The sequence below is a fragment of the Condylostylus longicornis genome, unplaced genomic scaffold, assembly GCF_029603195.1.
Source record: "Condylostylus longicornis isolate FDR11 unplaced genomic scaffold, ASM2960319v2 ptg000327l, whole genome shotgun sequence".
In the NCBI taxonomy this organism is placed as follows: Eukaryota; Metazoa; Arthropoda; class Insecta; order Diptera; family Dolichopodidae; genus Condylostylus; species Condylostylus longicornis.
This window is the reverse complement of record NW_026578290.1, coordinates 77,067-97,719: the sequence shown is the minus strand read 5'-3', so window position 1 is coordinate 97,719 and position 20,653 is coordinate 77,067. Positions and strand designations below refer to the sequence as shown.

General features: G+C 30.4%; 1 protein-coding gene across 1 annotated transcript in view; it reads right to left on the bottom strand.

Annotated features, from left to right (window-relative positions):
• Positions 1 to 9,776: 9,776 nt before the first annotated feature.
• Positions 9,777 to 20,653, bottom strand: part of LOC129616942 (uncharacterized) — a 33,148-nt gene continuing 22,271 nt past the window's right edge. The window contains exon 6 of the mRNA XM_055532417.1: positions 9,777 to 9,891. Coding sequence (XP_055388392.1) covers positions 9,777 to 9,891 — 115 coding nt within the window. The remainder of the gene's footprint in view (positions 9,892 to 20,653) is intronic.

The following is a 20,653-nucleotide window of genomic DNA, read 5'->3' as shown; positions in this document are numbered from 1 at the left end:
ATATCATATACACATGTATATGTACATAATGTTGCTAATTTAAATGTTAATTTTAAAATTCAAAAGTATTATAAATGTCATACTGTATTTATTTGAAAATATATTTGTTAGACCACTTAATAATTTGTTTTTACTTTTAAATTCTTTTTACAAGTTGTTATACCCATACGAACGTATGTTATGTTCGAAGAGTATACTAAATTTATCTTACCGTTTGTAACGGTAAGAAATAATGGTCTGAGATATAGACATAAGTGTATGTTTTTTATAAGCCTCGAATTTTCAGTCGATTTAACCATGCCTATCGTCTGTCGGTCCCAACGATAACTCAGAAACTGAATGAACTAAGCTCACCAAATTTTCACAAATGATTTGTTATATAAAATGCCAGAACGCTATTTAAACTGGGTGTAATTGAGGTACTGGTTCAGGTTGCTGCTATACAATTTCAAAATTTCTTTGGGTACATATTAGAAATCATGGAGCTATGATGTCGAAATTTCGTACAAGCGAATATATTGTTATTGCTATTATGTTTGGTAAAAATCGTTAAAAATGCTTGGTTCTTTCTTGTAGCTGCCATACAACTTGAAAAATTATTTATCTCAGAAATTACTGAATCTATAATGTCAAATTTTGTAAATGAAATATATTATTAAAAAATAAATTTTGTGCAATGAAATATATTATTAGGGCTATAAAGTGTGATGAAAATCATTGAAATTTCTCGATTCCTTTTGGCAATTACCATGCAACTTCAATAGGTATTTGGTCATACCTTATAAACTATTGACATTTGTATTAACTTAGAAACAGTACTGAGATTTTACATAAATTAATGAGGCAAAACGCCAACTTAAAGTCATAGTTTGTCGCACAGTCAGCTAAGGCATATTGCTTGTCCATAGAATAGCAAATTCGTACGGATATCATAGAGTATCAACCCTACTTTTTCTCGTTTCTTTATATTATCTTTGGAATAAACTGAAAAACGCCCACTAACAACTCAAAATGACTCACTCCTCGTTGCTATAAATATTTTAGTGGTATTTTTAACTACGTATTTTTATGTTTTTTCTGCTTAATTTTAATTTGGCATGTACATTTTACTATTACTTTTTATATTCTTAAAATAAATCTTTTATTATGAAGTATCATGCGCAATGGGTTAATACAATTCTATGTTAGTGTAAAAGTATGTATTTAGATCTTTATTTATTTCAAATTGAAAGTATGCGTTCCATTCGAAAAAATCGGAGAAATTCACAAATGTTTGAAAACCCTATATATACATATATGCATGTAGATAAAATTTTTAAAATTCAGTCCTAATAATAAAATATTAAAACTGTATTGCGAGAAATTGATTTACGCGTTTCTTGAATTGTTCTCAATTTTTTTCGTACTTTTAAACGAATAAAAGAATTTTAATGACAATAAAAGCAAACAATTTAGGAATGTTTTGGGGTATCATTTTTTTTCATTTCAAATAATAAACTTTTTCAAAGAAAACTTTTCAAATCTATTGCGTATGTGTCGTATATATTTAAATACAATATGTGCTTTCATAAATACATACGCACACAATAATGTGGGTGAGTGGTATTTTGATTCACACGTCATACTTTCTGAATAGAAAAAATAGAAGAAAATATTTCCGAGAAAAATTGATAAAACTGCGCGATAGCGTTTTTTTTGGAAAATTAAAAAGACATATTTACACGGTAAAAGAATTTTATTTTAAAGAGAATTGTGCATTTATAAAATAAAGTTGTGTTGAACCAATGGTTTGCATTTCCCTTCAACAAGTGAAAATACTGCTTTTAAAATACAGTCTATGTGTATCCACCATTAAAATTATTTTCATTCATAAACGAAACTATTTCTAGGATTGCATATATTTAGGATGAACGATTTATGCAGTCTTTGAAATAAAGTAAAAATTAATACAAAGTGGGGTTAACATAATGCTCGATTTTAAGGGTTAATTGTGTGAGTTAAGAAAAATAATTATATATTTTAATGTCATGGAATTTAAATTTCAGCTTTCTATCGTCAAGGGTGTAGAATTTTTGTAAACAGACACACGGACAGACGGACGGATGGACCGAAGGACGGAAGGACGGACAGACGGACGGAAGGACGGACGGTCGGAAGGACGGACGGACGGACGGACGGACAGAGTGAAACTAACAAGCACTTCACTTTTCCAAAAAATCTTTGTAAAAGTGCTAAAAAAAAAGAGAAAGTAGAGTTGACCATGTCAACTCTATGATACCCTACGAATTTGTAATCCTATGTGCGAATAAATATGTAATGGCTGACTATGGGACAATCTATGACTTTAAGTTGCCATGTTACAGAAGGAGTCAAGCAGTTTCAACGAATTTTCTCAAACACATTGGCCCTACTAATATATTCGTTTTTGTGAAATTTCAATACCATACCTTTTATAGTTTCTGAGATATAACCAAATAAATTTTGAAGTTGTATGGTAGCTACCCAAACCAGTATCCCGGGCGTGTACAATTTAAATAGGGTTCTGGCAATTACTACAATAAATCATTTGTGAAAATTTGGTAAGCTTAGCTCAATTAGTTTTTGAATTATCGCTGGGAGGGACTGACGGACGGACGGACGGAAGGACAAAGCTAAATTCATTCAGAATTCGGCGCAGATCAAAAACATACACTTGAGTCTATATCTCTGACCATTATTTCTTAGCGCTACAAATTGTAACGCTAACTAAGGCAAATTAAGCTTTTTCTACAAGACAATTTTTTAAATTCATTTAAATTTTTTACATATAAGTGCTTCTTGTTACTTATATAACTGTGGATCTAGTTAAGTTATGTTTAGGTATTCATGGTTTTAGTTTTACGTTAAGAACGTTAATAAATCTTAACCGCTTGGATTATTTAGTAATGATTAATTTCATAATTCTGTCCCACCAGGGCTCTTTTCGGAAAAGAATTTATGAAATTAACAAACAGAAATTTTAGAATTTCTAGAATTTTTTAACAAACAGAACTTTTCAATTTCTTGTTACTTTATTCATTGTGGTTGTCAACAGTATTTTTGAAAAAATACCGTATTAGGACATTTATGTAAGCAGATGATTTGGTGATATATATGTCTTCAAAAAGTATAAAAGGACTTCAAATATTAATAATTTGGTAAGCTGGATAAAAATTAGGGTGCAAATTTTTGGAAAGAAAAATCGGTACCGATGATAAGATTGCATAAGAAGGATAAGAAATATTATATATTAACCTTTATTTAGAATTGAAAATAGTCCTTTAAATTATATGAATAAATACAAATTTTAAGGAATGATCTATAATGCAAAATTGACATAGAAAAATCATATTAATAATACAAAAATTAAAACTAGTTAAAATATGAATTTTTTAAAAATGGGTTCTCATTATGGGTCAGATATAAACTTACAAGTTCTATTGTTCTGGTATCTTAGTAGATTCAGAACAATTACCTGTACCTCTAAGAAGGGAAAAATAGATGATGGAATTTGGTAATAAAATATTATCCCTTAATCGCCAGCCACTCACAATTTTCCTACAAGACAAAAGAGAGGATCAAGAGCTGTTATTTAAATCTCCCCGATACCAGCGATGTATAGTTCGAGCTACAGCTCTGCTTTACAAGTATAAGCTACTCATTGGCATAAAATATAACACCACTGAAGTATACAAAATATCCATCTTGGAGTCAGAAAAGTATCAATATAAATCTTACCCTAATGAACTTTTTAAACAAAAGAATGAAACCAGTAATTTTTCAAGAAAAATTCAAAGAATTAATGAATTTTGAGAAACAAAATTCATTATTATTAAAAAAATTTTCTCTTTACAAAAGAAGAAGTGCTTTCAGCGGTGAAATGTTCGCTATTAAGAAGCAATCGTGAGTGCAAAAATGTTGAGAAAAACAAAATTGATAATTTTAGATTCCTTTATCGCTTTGCAGTCAACAAATAAGTTATTTTCCATGCATTCTATAGCCGCACAGCTCAAGGATATTTTATTTGAGAATAATAATGAAACTAGTCGTATGTGCTTACATTGCAAGCCTTGCCAGGATTATGTCTGTAGTTTTTAAAATCATATTCCATTATGTATGTGGGATATTTTAAGTTTACTTTTTATACCTTGCACTTCGTGAAGGGTATATTAACTTTGGTATGGAGTTTGTAACTACTTGAAGAAGTCATCTGCGGTATGGACATATATACATATTCTTGCTCAGCGTAAAATTCTGAGTCGATTTAGACATGTCCGTCCGTCCGTTCCTCAATCCTCCGTCAATCCGATCGCACGATAACTCAGAAACTAACAATGGAATCGACATTACACTTTCACAAGTTATTTCTTTTGTGCCAAGGGTGAACCCTATTGTGATTGGACTAATTCGGACAACGAGTTCGAGTAGCTACCATATAACTCAAAGAGTCTATTTTTATTATTTCAAAAACTAATAAAGGTATCAATATAAAATTTTGTCATGGGTCTAGTTATATTGTACATATATATTATCAAATTTTAATGGGATAGCTGTATTAGTTCGGTGGCTGCCATACAACTCCAAAAGTCAATTTTTTATATTCGGCAAAATAATAAAGTCAGATTCATGAAACTTGGCAGTTGTGTGTGCAGTTATAGGTCAGACATATCCGTGAAGTTTCTATAGAATGGTTTCACAGGTTTGAGTATTTACTATACTACAACGAAAAGTGCAGGGTATAATTCAATCGGTTTATACAAACTGAAACGCTTTTACTTGTTTTTTCTTCAAAAACACCACCGTAATATACATATAGATATGTTTTTTCGTAATATATAAAAATATAAAATTAAAAGAAAAAAGCTCATAAATTTTATTACAAATAAAGTTGGGTCAAACCAATGGTTTGTATTGTAGCTTTTTTCCCTTCAACAAGTGAAAATTCTGGTTTTAAATACAGTCTATGTATATCTACCACACTATCAAAAATATTTTCATTCATATATGATACTATTTTTAGGATTGCATATATTTAGGATGAACGATTTATGCAGTATTTGAAATAAAGCAAAAATTAGTATAAAGTGGGGTTAACATAATGCTCGATTTTAAGGTTTAATTGTGTGAGTTAAGAAAAATAATTATATTTTTTAATGTCATTAAATTTACCGTTAGTTTTTTGCGTTTATAGAAATTTGAAAAAGCTTGCGGTTTCGGAAATATAAGGTGTCAAATATTCAAATGTTACAAATTTCAATAGGCGATAGCTTGAGACGGGATGGAAATGGAAAAAAATTTCCTTTAAGCAAAATAAACTATTTGTTAATATCTAAAAGCCTCTAAAATTTCAAGCTCCTACTGGCTGGGGTCTAGAAGGAAAACGAAATCAAAAATTTAAAAAACAATGACTTAAGATAACGGTAAATTTGAGCGGCCATTTTGTTTTTCTAAAGTTTACCTGTAGTATACTGCGCTAGAGAAAGCAAGCCGCTGCCTTTCGTCGTTTGCAAAATTTAAAAAATATATATGGTTTTATTGCAACAAATTGTTAAAAAAGGCCATTTTTAGGGTTTTGAGGGGGTATAACTTCTAGAGGTGGGGGAGATAGGTAAAAATTTTGTTCTACGGAAATAAGTTTTTAGTAAAGATCTATGTACGTATTAAATTTCAGCTTTCTATCTTCAAGGGTGTAAAAGTTTTGTAAACAAAAAGTGTCCACGGACGGACGGACGGACAGAGTGAAACTAATAATCACTTTTTTTCAAAAAATTTTTGGAAAAGTGCTAAAAAGTACATAATTAATAAATGATTAGCTCATTTTAGATCTAATATGTTCTGAGCAATTTATTTTAACAATGCGTATACAGTAACTGACCGCTTTACTATAAGCGATCAATTACTGCATACGCATTAAATAATTCCCTATAAATTATAATCCATGTACATATATATTTAGATTCTATGATGCATGCGAATAAAATGCATTAATGTATAATTAGATAATACTAATCATATATAGGTCAATGCGTATAGCATACGATTTTTGTGCAAAAGGTTTCACGTTCAAACACTGAAATTTACGAATTGTCATATGAACTTTTTTTTTATTGACAATTTTATTTTTTTTTCCTATTTAAAAAGAAAATAAAAAGGTTTTACTCCTGAAAATCAACATCAGCGAGTGTCCGCCTCTAACTTTAAAGTAATAAAATAATATTTTCTTACAAAATTTTGTTCGAGAAATACATTGTCAAGAAATTTAATGTACACTTATGTTTTGCTTACTAATATACTTTGCACAAAATACCGAAAATAATATATAAGCAAATGCGTACGTACATACTTCTTATAAAACAACGTACATTTTATTAGTCTTAACAATTTTCTTAAGGAAGTTTAAACTTCTTCTTATAACTCACACTTCCAGAATTAATTTGCAGTTAATATTTATACTGTCAAAAATAAATACAAATTATCCCTAAAGAAAGGTGCACCATTTTGTAAAAAACGGTCAAAGATTATTTTGGAAGGTGCAGATGGGGGAGAATGGCTGAAGTTCTCGTAATGCTTTTTGTCCCATGTCTCTAGCCCTTCTAGAAGTACCCGTACTTTTTGGCACCAGAGAAGTAGCTACATATACATAATGTAAAACAGGATGTTTTCTAAAGAGTTATACGAAATATGAATAAAATACGGAATTAGAAAGGCAAATTCAAGCCACTGTATAGCCTAGTGGTTAACGTGGTAGCCTGATAAGCAGAAGGTTATTAGATCAATGCTTGCCTGGATATTGTCGTATTTTTCTTTTTTTTGGATAATTTTTATTTATTTTGTTTAAATTTTTTATTTTATTTTTTTTAATATATTACTAATAATATTACTTTTTTATAATCAGTATATAATTCAGTTTATATTTTTATATTTCAGTATATACTAGCATGTATAGTATTCCTGAAAATCAAAAAATATAGGTCAGTACATGCAATTACTAAGGTATATTATATTGATATATAAACGACGGCTTTGCTGTGGGAGTTTTCTTCGTTGACCTTGAAAAGGCGCTTAATTCTGTGTGGATTGATGGGTTAATATACAAGCTGTTAAATTTTAAATTTCCCTTACATCTAGTACCTTTGATACACATTGTGATAAATAATAACAAATTCTATGTAACAACAAATAATAAAAAAAACGTTTCTTATAATAAAAAAATATCAAATGGTATACGACAAGGCGCAGTTAATTCACCGGTTTTGTTTTTGCTATACATAATGGAACTATTAAAGATGCTAGACAGAACAAAAGGTGCGAATTATACACTGGCTTTTGCTGATGATATCATAATATATTCAAAAAACAATCATTTATCTAAAAGTATACAGATAAGCACACAAAAAATGTACAGATAAGCACAAAAACTGGAAAACAATTAAAACAAAGGGCCCAAACAACACAACAATAAGAAACAAAGAGTGTGTAAAATTGTGTGTGGAGTTCAATTACACAGAAATCCAAAATATATTGAACCTGTTGAAATGTCACTTCAAAATGGTAATAAAGCCTGTGTGTAAGAAACTATTTTACAATAGTACACTTACCACCTGGGTTAAAGTCATAGCTTATCAAAGTCTAGTTAGACCAACACTATAATACGGTGTACCTATATGGTACAGTATAAGCTCCGGCCTCATGGAGAAATTTAGGGTATTTGAGAGAAAGTGCATTAAGTACCTCAGAGAATGGTTTAATATCACATTTATTCTAGCATAATGAAGAATTCATAAAAAGTACACTGCTCACAGAATTTATAGCTCTTGAGCATTTGATTTACTTAGATAAATATGGTTTTATACAAAACCAAGAGCATGTCTCTCTTCTATACCATTATAAAAGACATGTAAAACAATTGAACTATAATCCAGCTAATATAGACGGAGAAAGTCTTAACTATGGTACGAATATACTCGCTAACGACAGTTTAATCACTCGGTGATGTTGGTGGTTAGGATAGTCATAACAGATGCTTTGTGAGAAAAATTAAAAAAAAAAAAAAAGTTAGTGACTAACTAAAGTTAGTTCTTAAAGTAGGTTAAGGGAGGTTTAGTTGTTTAAATATAATATAACAATTTATACAAAAGTTTTAAAAAAAATATCTATAAAAATACTGTTATAACAGTTTGGAAAAATTCAGAAAAATTTTAAGTTCATAAGCATGTATGTATGAACTGAATGTATGCTGATGACATGAAAATGTTCATGTCATCAGCATATATTAATATCTCATTGTGCGTTAACATGGAAACAACATCTTTAATTGAAATTATGAACAGCATAGGTCTACTGCTGTTCATAATTTCAATTAAAGATGTTGTAAGTAACTATTACCAGAATACACGAAGGTAACCTACACCAGAATTAGACGAAAGAGGACTCTGTAAGTCTTACCAGAGAGATATGACTTTATCCAGGCCAAGAAATGGTCAGGGAATCCCAAGAGTTTCAATTTCAAAATAATAACGTGATGTGGTAGTCAATTGCTTTGCTAAAGTCTGTGTAAATTACGTCTGTCTGGTACCCATTTTCCATATTATTTGAGAAAACTGTCGTGGCTTCCACTATGTTAGTCACCGTGGATTTCTTTTTCAAGAATCTATGCCGACGCACACTAATGAGTGGCATACAATGGAAATAAATGTTGTCATATAACATCAACTCAAAAACCTTAGGAATTGCGGAGAGTTAAGCTATAGAACAGTAGTTTGACACGTCATTTTTATAGTTTTTCTTTTGGATTGGCCTAATGAAAGCTTCCTTCTACATGGAAGAATAAGACTTTTTAAAATTTAACGGTTAAGATGAGCGCAAGAGAAGAGCAGCACCTGCTCAAAATAATCTCAGGAACTCCATCTGGTCCAGGAGAAGGACAAGAACCCAAATTGGAAAGATATTTTTCAACCGCAAAAAAGTTCGTGAAAAAATTTGTAAACATAGTTTTAAGATAGTTATCAATGTGACGAAAGTCGTCAACATCTAATTGGAAACATAAAAAACAGTAAAATTCAGCTTGGTAAGATTCAGTTTGGGAATTATTACTTGTATTCCCGTCGAATTTCAAGATGGTTGGATAACTATCACTTCTTCTGTTATGGTTTATGAACTTCCAAAAAACTTTGGAATTACGTATTAAGTTATTCGAAGTTTTATAGATATATTATTTGTAACGTTCTTTTGCTGCTAATTTAAATTGATGCTAATTTAGTGGAGAAATATTTGCCCCACAGCTTATTCTTTTAGTTGCGAAGTGCCCTCGATTCTTGTGAAAACCATGGAGAGCCAGAGTCAGTATCTTTAGTTTTCAGCACTGAACAATTCAAATGCAGCAAAAATGATTTCGTAAAACTTACCCGTTATAGACTCAATATCAGTAAAGTTAAATATTGAAGAGAAGTCGCAAGTAGAAAAGAAATCATTTAGCGATGTGAAATTCGCCCTTTTAAAATCAAAACAATAGAAAAGGGACTCGTTAATAAATGGCGGGTCGTCAATGCAATAAAAGAAAGATGTCGGAGAATGATAGATATCAACGTTAACCAACGGACCCGGGACAGTTATAGGTAAACAATTATACCAATTGGAAGTAAAGACTAGATCCAGTTTCTTCGATTGATGGTTTGTTATTGGGGATATTTGTTGCAAATTATTTAAATGAAAGTTATCTAAAAAGGACAACTCCAACTCTTTAGAACAGTCAATTGAAATCAAAAATGGTTCCTCATGTCAATATTACTAGCTGATAACGAGTTTTTAACGGCGATTAATACCCCACCTTCCTTTGATGTGTGTCCCTGCAAAAGAAGTCCATGTCGGTCCTTTCTAAAAACAGAAAATGAAGAGTTGAATAATTCAAGATTATTGATGGAGGAAAGCAACCAAGTTTTCGTTAGAACATACATATCACAGTCACAAAGAGAAGAGTTAAACAGAACGGTGTTAGTTTTAGTACTTAGTCCACGAACATTTTTGACAGTACAAAAAAAGTTGTTTCACAGTCCTTGTCATGCTTTTCATATGCGCCCTAAATGCTTGTAAATCTTTATCAACACCGGCGGCAGATGTGTTTAAAGTGTCATGAAATTTTTTGAATAAGTTATATAAAATAGTACTGTCAGAGGGAAAGCCCTAACTTTCAATGAAAACCTTGGTGGACATTCCCTGCTGATATAAGATTGAATGTAAAATACCCTGATGCTGGCAACCAATCACTAACTATGCCTTATGATAGTGATCACTATGCCATTAAAATTGAATTCTCTCTGACAAATGACAACATATTATTAAAAGAATTGCCAGATAATGATACATAAGTATATGTTTAGATAAACTAATTGGAAAAAATTTAAAAAACAATTAAAACCAAAATTTTGAATTATTACAGTGAAACTTTGATAAAAATTCTTTGATTACGTCATCCATCTGTTCTGGAGTTGCATGAAGAGATTTCCATTAAGTTAAGTTGATAACAAAATTTCTGACAATTACAAACTTAGTTATAGAAAATATTGAATACCGCTTATAAAAAATAGATCATGTACAACTTATAAACAATAAATGAACTAATTCCAAAAATAAAAACTCGAAATAATGTCGCTAAATTTTATTTTATTTTTTTAAAAAAACTTCTTAAAAAAAAGTAACTTGATGAACGATATACACAAAATCAAAAAAAAGAAATTTAAATTTTTCATCGCAACAAATTCAACTACTGAAAAGCATTTTAAATAAAATCTCCCCAAATCCCTTACCGAAAAGCTACTTAAATATCAATAATTTACATGTAGACGATTGTGCATTTCTAACAGCAAACGTTATGGACCATACTACACCAAAAAAAACTGTCGAAAATAAATATATCCTAAGAGATTAACAAGACATATATAATGTATTGAGCTCACGTATTGAGAACACACATACAAAAACGTTGCCTAACGACTTTTTTCATATTAGAATTTATAAATAGCATCAAAAGAACAAATTCAAACACTTTCACGAATTTCAATGAAAATAACAGGGCTTCTCAACAAAATGAGAATAATACCTTTTTCACAAATTTAAAAAAACTTAAAAATATAATTAAAAATTTAAAAAAATAAAACATCATTTGGAATGAATGATATTTCTAACATAGTAATTAAAAACATAGGCGACGAAATTATGAATAAATATGTAATTATTTTCAACAATCCACTTAATTATTCTTATTTTCCAAACATATGGACAAAAACGCGAGTTTTTGATTAAGAAACCAGGAAAGGATCCTACGATTCCCAGCAGTTCTATTGCCGAACTATTCAGCCTATTGCCAAATACAAGCAAGATAATCTAAGCTATAGTAAACGAAAAAATTAATAATTTTGTTAACGAAAATGACATAATGGCTGAAAATCAATTTGATTTTAGGCATAAACTTAGCACCGTACATGGAATTACTAAGGTAACGTCAGATATATATTGGTATATAAGCGATGGCTTCGCCGTAGGAGGTTGCCTCGTTGACCTTGAAAAGGCGCTTAATTCAGTGTGGATTGATGGGTTAATAAACATGCCGTTAAATTTAAAAGTCCCCCAAAATCTAGTACGTTTGACACATAGTATGATAAATAATAACAAATTCTATGTAACAACAAATAATAAAGAAAACGTTTCTTATAATAAAACAATATCAAATGGTCTACAATGGCTCCGGTTTTTCGAAATAAACAACCGATTTCATTGAAATTTAATATTTGAATTCTTCGTATTAAAACAATGAACATATAAATTTTTATGGAAATATTAGGGCTCGAAAACTGATCTGCTGGCCGATTTTACATTTTTTACCATATCTACGGAACGAATTGATGGAATTTCTTGAAATTTGATATTTGAGTTCTGTTTGTTACCGAAACTAACTAGCGAGCATTTCGGAAAATTCGGTTAGCACAAAGTGAAACTCAACTAAGAGCCAAATTTACATTTTTATAGGTATGTTAACGCGCCCGTAAATTACCAAGTCAAAACGGAAAAATTTACATTAATTTAATGTGCTACGTAAAGTTAGTCCCCATTTTGCAACGAATACAACAGTTCATTTAACGAGTATTAAAATTCGAAAAATTTTTTTTTAGTTCTTTTTTTCTCTTTTTACCGACCGTATTGTGTAAACAATAGGTAGGTAATGTGATGGCAACAAATTTTGCATATCGAGTTTTCGGTGGGAACGTACTTCTCCATAGTAGGGAAGTGTAAATAAACTATTTTTAGCAACCTGTCGGTCTGTCGGTCTGTCGGTCTGTCGGTCTGTCGGTCTGTCGGTCTGTGTGTGCACGCGTGTATCTCAAGTTCGGCTGAACCGATTTTGATGAAATTTTATATGTAAGTTTGTTTCAACCATGGCACGGATCGATCAACTTTTGGTATATATCAGGCCTCGGGAACTGCACTTTTTAGCGGGCCTGTTTTACATTTTTGAACATTTTGAAGAAAGTATTCAACCGATTTACTTGAAATTTCATATATAAGCTCAGCTCGACCGTCCGCAAAAATTCGTATGTTTTGGAAGAAATCAGGCATCGGCAACTAGACGTTTACTACGGGCCAAATATACATTTTTGTGTATATAAAGAGAAATAATCAACCGATATCATTGAAATTTAATATATGAACTCCTCGTATTAAAACAATGAACATATAAATTTTTTGGAAAGATCAGGGCTCGAAAACGGATTTGCGGGCCGATTTTACATTTTTCACCATTTTGAAGAAAGTATTCAAGCGATTTACTTGAAATTTCATATATAAGTTTTGCTCGATCATACGCAAAAATTCCTAACTTTTGGAAGAAATCAGGCATCAGCAACTGGGCGTTTACTACGGGCCAAATATACATTTTTGCGTATATAAAGAGAAATAATCAAGCGATTTCATTGAAATTTAATATATGAATTCCTCGTATTATAACAATGAACATGTAAATTTTTTGCAAAGATCAGGCATCGGCAACTAGACGTTTACTACGGGCCAAACATACACTTTTGTGTATATAAAGAGAAATAATCAACCGATTTCACTGAAATTTAATATATGAATTCCTCATATTAAAGCAATGAACATATAAATTTTTTGGAAAGATCAGGGCTCGAGAACTGATTTGCGGGCCGATTTTACATTTTTCACCATATCCACAGAACAAATTTATGGAATTTCTTGAAATTTGATATTTGAGTTTTGGTTGTTATCGAAACTAACTGGCGAGCATTTCAGGGAATTCGGGTAGCACAAAGCGAAACTCTACTAAGAGCCAAATTTACATTTTTCTAAGTATGTTAAGTATAAGCTTACTAATGTCCTAAAAATTGGAAAGAAGTATTTAACAGACATTTTTATAATATTCTGTAACACTTTCATTTAACTAGACAATACACAATGCGGTCGGTTATGTGCTGACCACATCAGATTTTTTTTTTTAGTTTTAACATTTAAAATATAAAATTTCTTTTGTTAAATTTATAAATGAGTTATCGAGCTGTTTAATTAAGTTTTTTCCTATTTTAAAGATTATGTTAATAGCAAAAAAAAAATCTGATGTGGTCAGCACATAACCGACCGCAATATGTATTGTCTAGTTAAGTGAAAGTGTTACAGAATATTATAAAAATGTCTGCTAAATACTTCTTTCCAATTTTTAGAATATTAGTAAGCTTATAGTTAACATACCTAGAAAAATGTAAATTTGGCTCTTAGTAGAGTTTCGCTTTGTGCTACCCTAATTCCCAGAAATGCTTGCCAGTTAACCAGAACTCAAATATGTAATTTCAAGTAAATCGGTTGAATATTTTCTTCAAAATGGTGAAAGATGTAAAATCGGCCCGCAAATCAGCTTTCGAGCCCTGATCTTTCCAAAAAATTTATATGTTCATAGTTTTCATACGAGGAATTCATATATTAAATTTCAATGAAATCGGTTGATTATTTCTATATACACAAAAGTGTATGTTTGGCCCGTAGTAAACCTCCAGTTGCTGATCTCTGCTTTCTTCCAAAAGCTAGGAATTTTCACGAACGGTCGAGCAAAGCTCATATATGAAATTTCAAGCAAATCGATTGAATATTTTCTTCAAAATGTTCAAAAATGTAAAACAGGCCCGCTAAAACGTGCAGTTCCCGAGGGCTGATATATCTCAAAAGTTGATCGATCCGTGCCATGGTGATAATAAACTTACATATAAAATTTCATCAAAATCGGTCCAGCAGAACTTGAGATACACGCTTGCTCACACAGACCGACAGACCGACAGGTTGCTAAAAATAGTTTATTTACATTTCCCTACCATGGAAAAGTGCATTTCCACCCAAAAACTCGATATGCAAAATTTGTTGCCATCACATAACCAACCTATTGTATACACAATGCGGTCGGTAAAAATAAAATAAAATAAAACAAAAAATTTAAACAAAATAAAAAAAAATTTTTTTACAATAATCCAAAAAACGAAAAGTACAACAATATCTAGGCAAGCATCGATCCAATAGTCTTTTGGTTATCAGACTACCACGCTACCCACCAGGCTTTGCAGTAATTTGAATTTCCCGTTTATAATTCTATATTTTATTCATATTTTGTAAAACTCTTCAAAAACCATCCTATTTTACATTATATATATAGCTACTTCTGAGGTGGGTGTCAAAAAGTACGGGTACTTCTAAAAAGGCTAGAGTGATGAGACAAAACATATTAGATAGGGTTTTGCCTCTTAGGTCCCATAAAAAGCAAGAATTCCACACAACCTCCCCCTTCACCCCCTCCCAAGATGCTTTGTGACCGCTTTTTACGAAATGGCACTGCACCCTGTAGGGGTATTTTTTATTTACTTTTGGTGGTATAAATATTGTATATAAATTCATTTTTGGAAGTGTGAGTTATAACAAAAAGTGAACACTTTCTTAAGAAAATTGTAAAGAGTTAATAAATTCTACATTGTTTTATAATAAGTATGTACGTAAATATTTAGTAATGTATTCTTGATACAAAATGTATTAGTAAGCAAAACATAGGTGTACATTAAATTTCTTGAGAATATTGTTACATCACCACCATGCTTTACTCTGCATGATACGTGCAGTAAAACAGAATTGGCCATAACAAACATTCGTGACGCGTTATGTAACATCCGTTTGCAATTTATCGAACTACATAAAATTTTTAATTAAATTGTAATTATGAATTTTAAATAATAAACAAAAATTGCCTATCAAGCAATTTTTACTTTGAATCAAAAATATTGGGAAAAAAGGTAATAAAAAATAAAAAGTAAGTCAGTTCTAAGAGACCATTCGTGGAATTAACAACTTTGTAAAATTAATTTAAGTGAAAAATAATTTAATTAAGAAATAAATTTAAATAAAAGAAAAAACTTTTGAATACAAAAAATAAAAAGTATTTTCAATCCACGTATAAAAAAAAAATACAACTTTTCTTACGCGAAATCTTGAAATACGTAAGTATATACTTTTAGAAAAAAATTTAATAAGAAAATATTATTTTATTGCATTTAACTCTTTATAAATAGGGTATTTTCAAAAATATATTTGGAACGGAAACTCGCTGATACTGATTTGCAAGGGTAAAGTTTTTTTAATTTCATTTTAAATAAGAACAAAAAAAACTGAAATTATAAATAAAAAGAAAGTTCATCTGGCAAACCGCATTTTTCAGGGTTCGAACCATAGTGTTTTTGCATATAAATCGTATGCTTTACGCATTACCCCATATAGTTTTAATATTAACTAATCATACATTCACGTGTTTTATTCGCATGTATAATAAAATCCAAATACATACGTGCATGGATTTTAGTAGCGAACTATTTTATGCGTATACAGTAACTGATCGCTTAAAGTGCTTATTACCAAAAGTAATATATGATTTTTTGCGACAAAACTGAAAGCAAGGTTTTAATATAAATTACTCAAAAGATATTAGATCTCAAAGCAACTAATTATTTGTTTAGTTATGTATTTTTTGGTAATTATTTTTTAGAACTTTTTTATTTTAAGTGTTATCTCTTCTATTCATTAGGAAGAAAACATATTAATATGCATATTATGGGTGTGTTTTCGAAAAAAAAAACCTAAAATATCTCGCACAGAATGGAACATAATTTCAAAACTATAGACATAATACTTTCAAGAATTGCAATGCAAACACACACGACTAATAATATATAGAATTATTCATATATCTACACATTATGTAGATCATAGCATTAAAATTATTTTCATTCATATATGAAAATATTTTTAGGACTGCATATATTTAAGATGAATGATTAATGCAGTCTTTGAAATAAAACAAAAATTAATTTAAAGGGGGGTTAACACAATGCTCAATTTTAGTGGTTAGATGCGTGAGTTAAAAAAATAATTATATTTCTTAATGTCATGGAATTTATGGTTAGCTTTTTGTTAGCGTTTGTAGAAATTTGAAAAAGCTTGCGGTTTCACAAATATGAGGCTAAAATTCAAATTTTACAAATTTCAAGAGGCGATAATTTGAGAGGGAGTGAATATGGAAAAATTTTTCCTCTAACGAAATAAACTATTTTTGTGTGTCTTGAAGGTGCTAAATTTTACCGGTAAATTCGGACAGCCAATTTGTTTTTTTAAAGTTTAACTATAGTAAGTCGCGAAAGAGAAGCAAGCCACTAGCTTTCTACGTTTGCAAAATTCTTATGGCTTCACTGCAATAAATAGTATAAAAATGACATTTTTATGCTTTCCCGGTGGAGGGTGGGGAGGGGGGTAACGGTGGGGGAGAGGAGGGGGAAGACTGGTAAAAATTGATTTTCTTCTACGGAAATAAGTTTGTTGTAAAGATCTATGTAATTTAATGTTTACATTCGGGGTGTCAACACCATGAACTTATAAATTTTTTGAAAATGTCAGGGCTCGGAAACCGAACAAGGGGATTTGCTATCAAATCTATGAAGCTAATTGATAGAATTTCTTAAAATTAAAAGTTTGACTTCTGTTTGCTACCGAGACTAACTGGCGAATTTTTCACTGACCAAATGGCTAGCTTTAAATAAGCTTCTGATGAGAGCTAAATTTATATTTTTGTCTAGGTATGTTAAATGAAAGCGTACTAGCCTCCTTAAAATTTGTGAGGAGTATTTAAAAGGCATTTTCCTAGCCTAATGCAATTCATCATGTGTTCTTTTCCGGTTTTTTTAATGTAAATCAACACCTTGCTTGTAAAAAATATTATAACTTATTATGTTAAGTTTATGTAGAACTTAATGTGTATATTAAATCTGAACGTTTAGCTTCTTTTTAATATAAATTTATTCTTGCAAAGAATTACTAAATTATTCATACTAAACATGTGATTCATGCACGTTGAACTGGTACTAAAGCCAACCGACAATGCATAGAGAGGCGAACTTTGTATTTTTGTTTTGAAATTTAAGTTCGCGTTAATTTCAAATCATTACTCATTGATTAACTATAATGAGCACTGCGGATATATAGATGTAAATTTTACATTTTGCGAACTTTGCGAACCAACGACAAGCCTTATCTAAGTTACCACAAAATGGTGAACATAAGAAAACCTATATGCTAAACATATGCAACTTAAGTAACGCAGAAACAAATTCAATTTCTTTTGAAAAAAGGCTAAAATTTTATACATGTAACTCTTTTACTTATACATATACTTAGTTTCTTTAAATTGTAGGATTACACCTGTGATATAGGTCGTCACTACAGGTAATCACGGAATCTGCGAATTCTTTATAATTGTTTTTAAAAATTTGTTTTCAAAAATATTTGAAAAAATATTTGAAAAATGTTAAATAAACAATGTTTCAAAAATATTTGAAAACAAATTCAAGTATTAGAATTGAACATTTTAAAATTTTTCGTTCGAATAGTAAGAAATAAAATTTTAAGTGCAAACATATATAATTATGAATTTATATCTATTTTTTAAAGCTCCTAACGAAACATAATATTCAAAACTGTAGGTAAACATATAGAATTAAATTTTTTAAATAAAGAAAAGGTTTAGGCAAAAACAAAATAATATTTTTATTCAATTATATGCATGTACATATGAACGCATTAGAACTTAGCATTTATGAGCTTTTCGCTCGAACAATTAAATTTTACCCTTACCCTTTTTTTCGATGTACTACGATGAGATCTTGAAGTTAAATATGTTAAAAAAACTTGCGAAAAGTGCATGTTTCATACATTTCATTCAAATCGCAAATTAAACATACTAAACTAAAAAAATCTGATGATGATAACATACCAACAAAAATTGAAATTTGAATCTTACTAGAGTTTCGCTGTGCGTTACCTAAATTCCCTGAAATGCTCGCTAGTTAGTTTTGGTAACAACCAGAACTCAAATGTCAAATTTTAATAAATTCCATTAATTATTTCCACAGATATAATAAGAAATATAAATTCGGGCCCTAGTTTGGTTTCCGAGCTCTGAGCGTTCCAAAAAATTTATATGTTCATTCTTTTAACACTTTAAATTTAAATACTAAATTTCAAGGAAATTTATTAAATATTTCTCTTTATATGGGCAAAAATCTAAAATTGGCGCCTAAAAAGTGCAGTTCCCAAGGTTCCCGAAAGTTGATCGATCCCAAATATCTCAAAAGCTATTATTGTATTATCCCAAAAGCTAATATTGTGTACACAATGCATTGACAAAAAGTCAAATGGAAAAAGGTAGCATTTAAAATAAAGTTGGGTCAAACTAATGATTTGCATTGTAGCATTTTTCCTTTCAATAAGTGAAAATACTACTTTTAAAATACAGTCTTTGTGTATCCACCATAAGCTGTATTTTAAAGGTTTGTATCGTATCACTTTTCAATTCAACTAGTGAAAATACTGCTTCCAAAAATAATAAATGTGTACCTACGACACTGTTAAAATTACTTTCACTCATATACGAAACTATTTCAAAGATTGCATACATTTAGGATGAACGATTTACGCAGTCTTTCGAGAGGCAACAACTTGAGAAAAGGTGAAGGTGGAAAAAACTTTTTTTTAAAGAAATAATCTATTTGCTAGTATCTAAAAGTTGTTAAAATTTCAAACCTTTACAACCGAAGGTCTAATAGAAAAACGACATCCAAAATTTGGAAAAAACGGATTTTAGATAACAGTAAATTCTAACGTCCATTCTATTAGCACTTTTCCACAAAATTTTTGAAAAAATGTTCTTATTAGTTTCACCCTGTCCAACCGTCCGTCCGTCCGTCCAACCGTCCATCCGTCCGTCCGTCCAGCCGTCCCTCCGTCCGTCCGTCCATCCGTGTGTCTGTTTACAAAATATATTTTGAAAGTTGCACAACTTTAGGGCAATCCAAAGTCCAAACAAATTAGGACAATCCAAAAACAGATTAGATTAAGTGTTAAAATAATGCTCGATTTAAGGGTAAATTGCATGAGATAAGAAAAATAGATAATTATATTTTTTGATAGCATGAAATTTATAGTTAGAATTCTGAATTTATGGAAATCAATTAAAGTGATAAATTGAGAGGAGATTGAGGTGTAAAAAAATTTTATTCTAACGAAATGAACCAGTTATTAGTGTCTAAAAGTTGCTAAAACTTCAAACTACTAAACCTTTTTAGAAAACGATACCAAAATTTTGGTAAAACGGGTTTTAGGTAAATTTTTTAGAGCCATTTTGTTTTTTTAAAGATCAAGTATCGTATGGCGCGGTAGAAGAAACTAGCCTCTTTTTTTTTTGCGTTTGCAAGATTTAAAAAGTGCTTATGTTTTAGGGGTAATAACTTATAGGGGGGGGGGGGGGAGATATATAAATATAGACAGGTAAAGAATTTGTTTTACAGAAATAAGTTTTCAATAAAGATCTATGTTCGTATGAAATTTCAGCTTCCAGTCTTCAAGGGTGTAAAAGTTTTGTAGACGTGTCCACGGACGGACGGACGAACGGGCGGACGGATGGACAGAGTGAAACTAATAAGCACTTTTTTCAAATATTTTTTAAAACATTATTTGAAAACTATCAAAAATGAGCAAGTTGGGAAACAAAGTACCACCTTAAAATTAACCCAAAACAGTAGCATTTTTACTACTAAAGTAGCATTGTGGCAACGCAGGTTATGTGAGTTGTGAATTTGAATACTTGACCTTTATTTTAAATAGGAGGTATTGCAGGCGTGTAGATAGTCTAATTGAAAAGGTAGCGCCATATATTCTTATCTTGGAAAGAACGGGAGATAGGTAAAAATTATGTTCTACGAAAATTAGTTTCTAGTAAAGATCTATGTACGTATAACATTTCAGCTTTCTATCTTCAAAGGTGTAGAAGTTTTGTAAACAGACACACGGACAGACGGACAGACGGACGGACGGACGGACAGAGTGAAACTAATAAGCACTTTTTCAAAAATTTTTTTGGAAAAGTGCTCAAAAGATCTGCAACAAATCTGTATACAATTTATAATATGGTATACATTATATACATAAAATTTTTTTCGAATTTAGAATCAAAGATGAAGAATATAAGCGAAAATACACAATGGTTGCGTCATCGGAT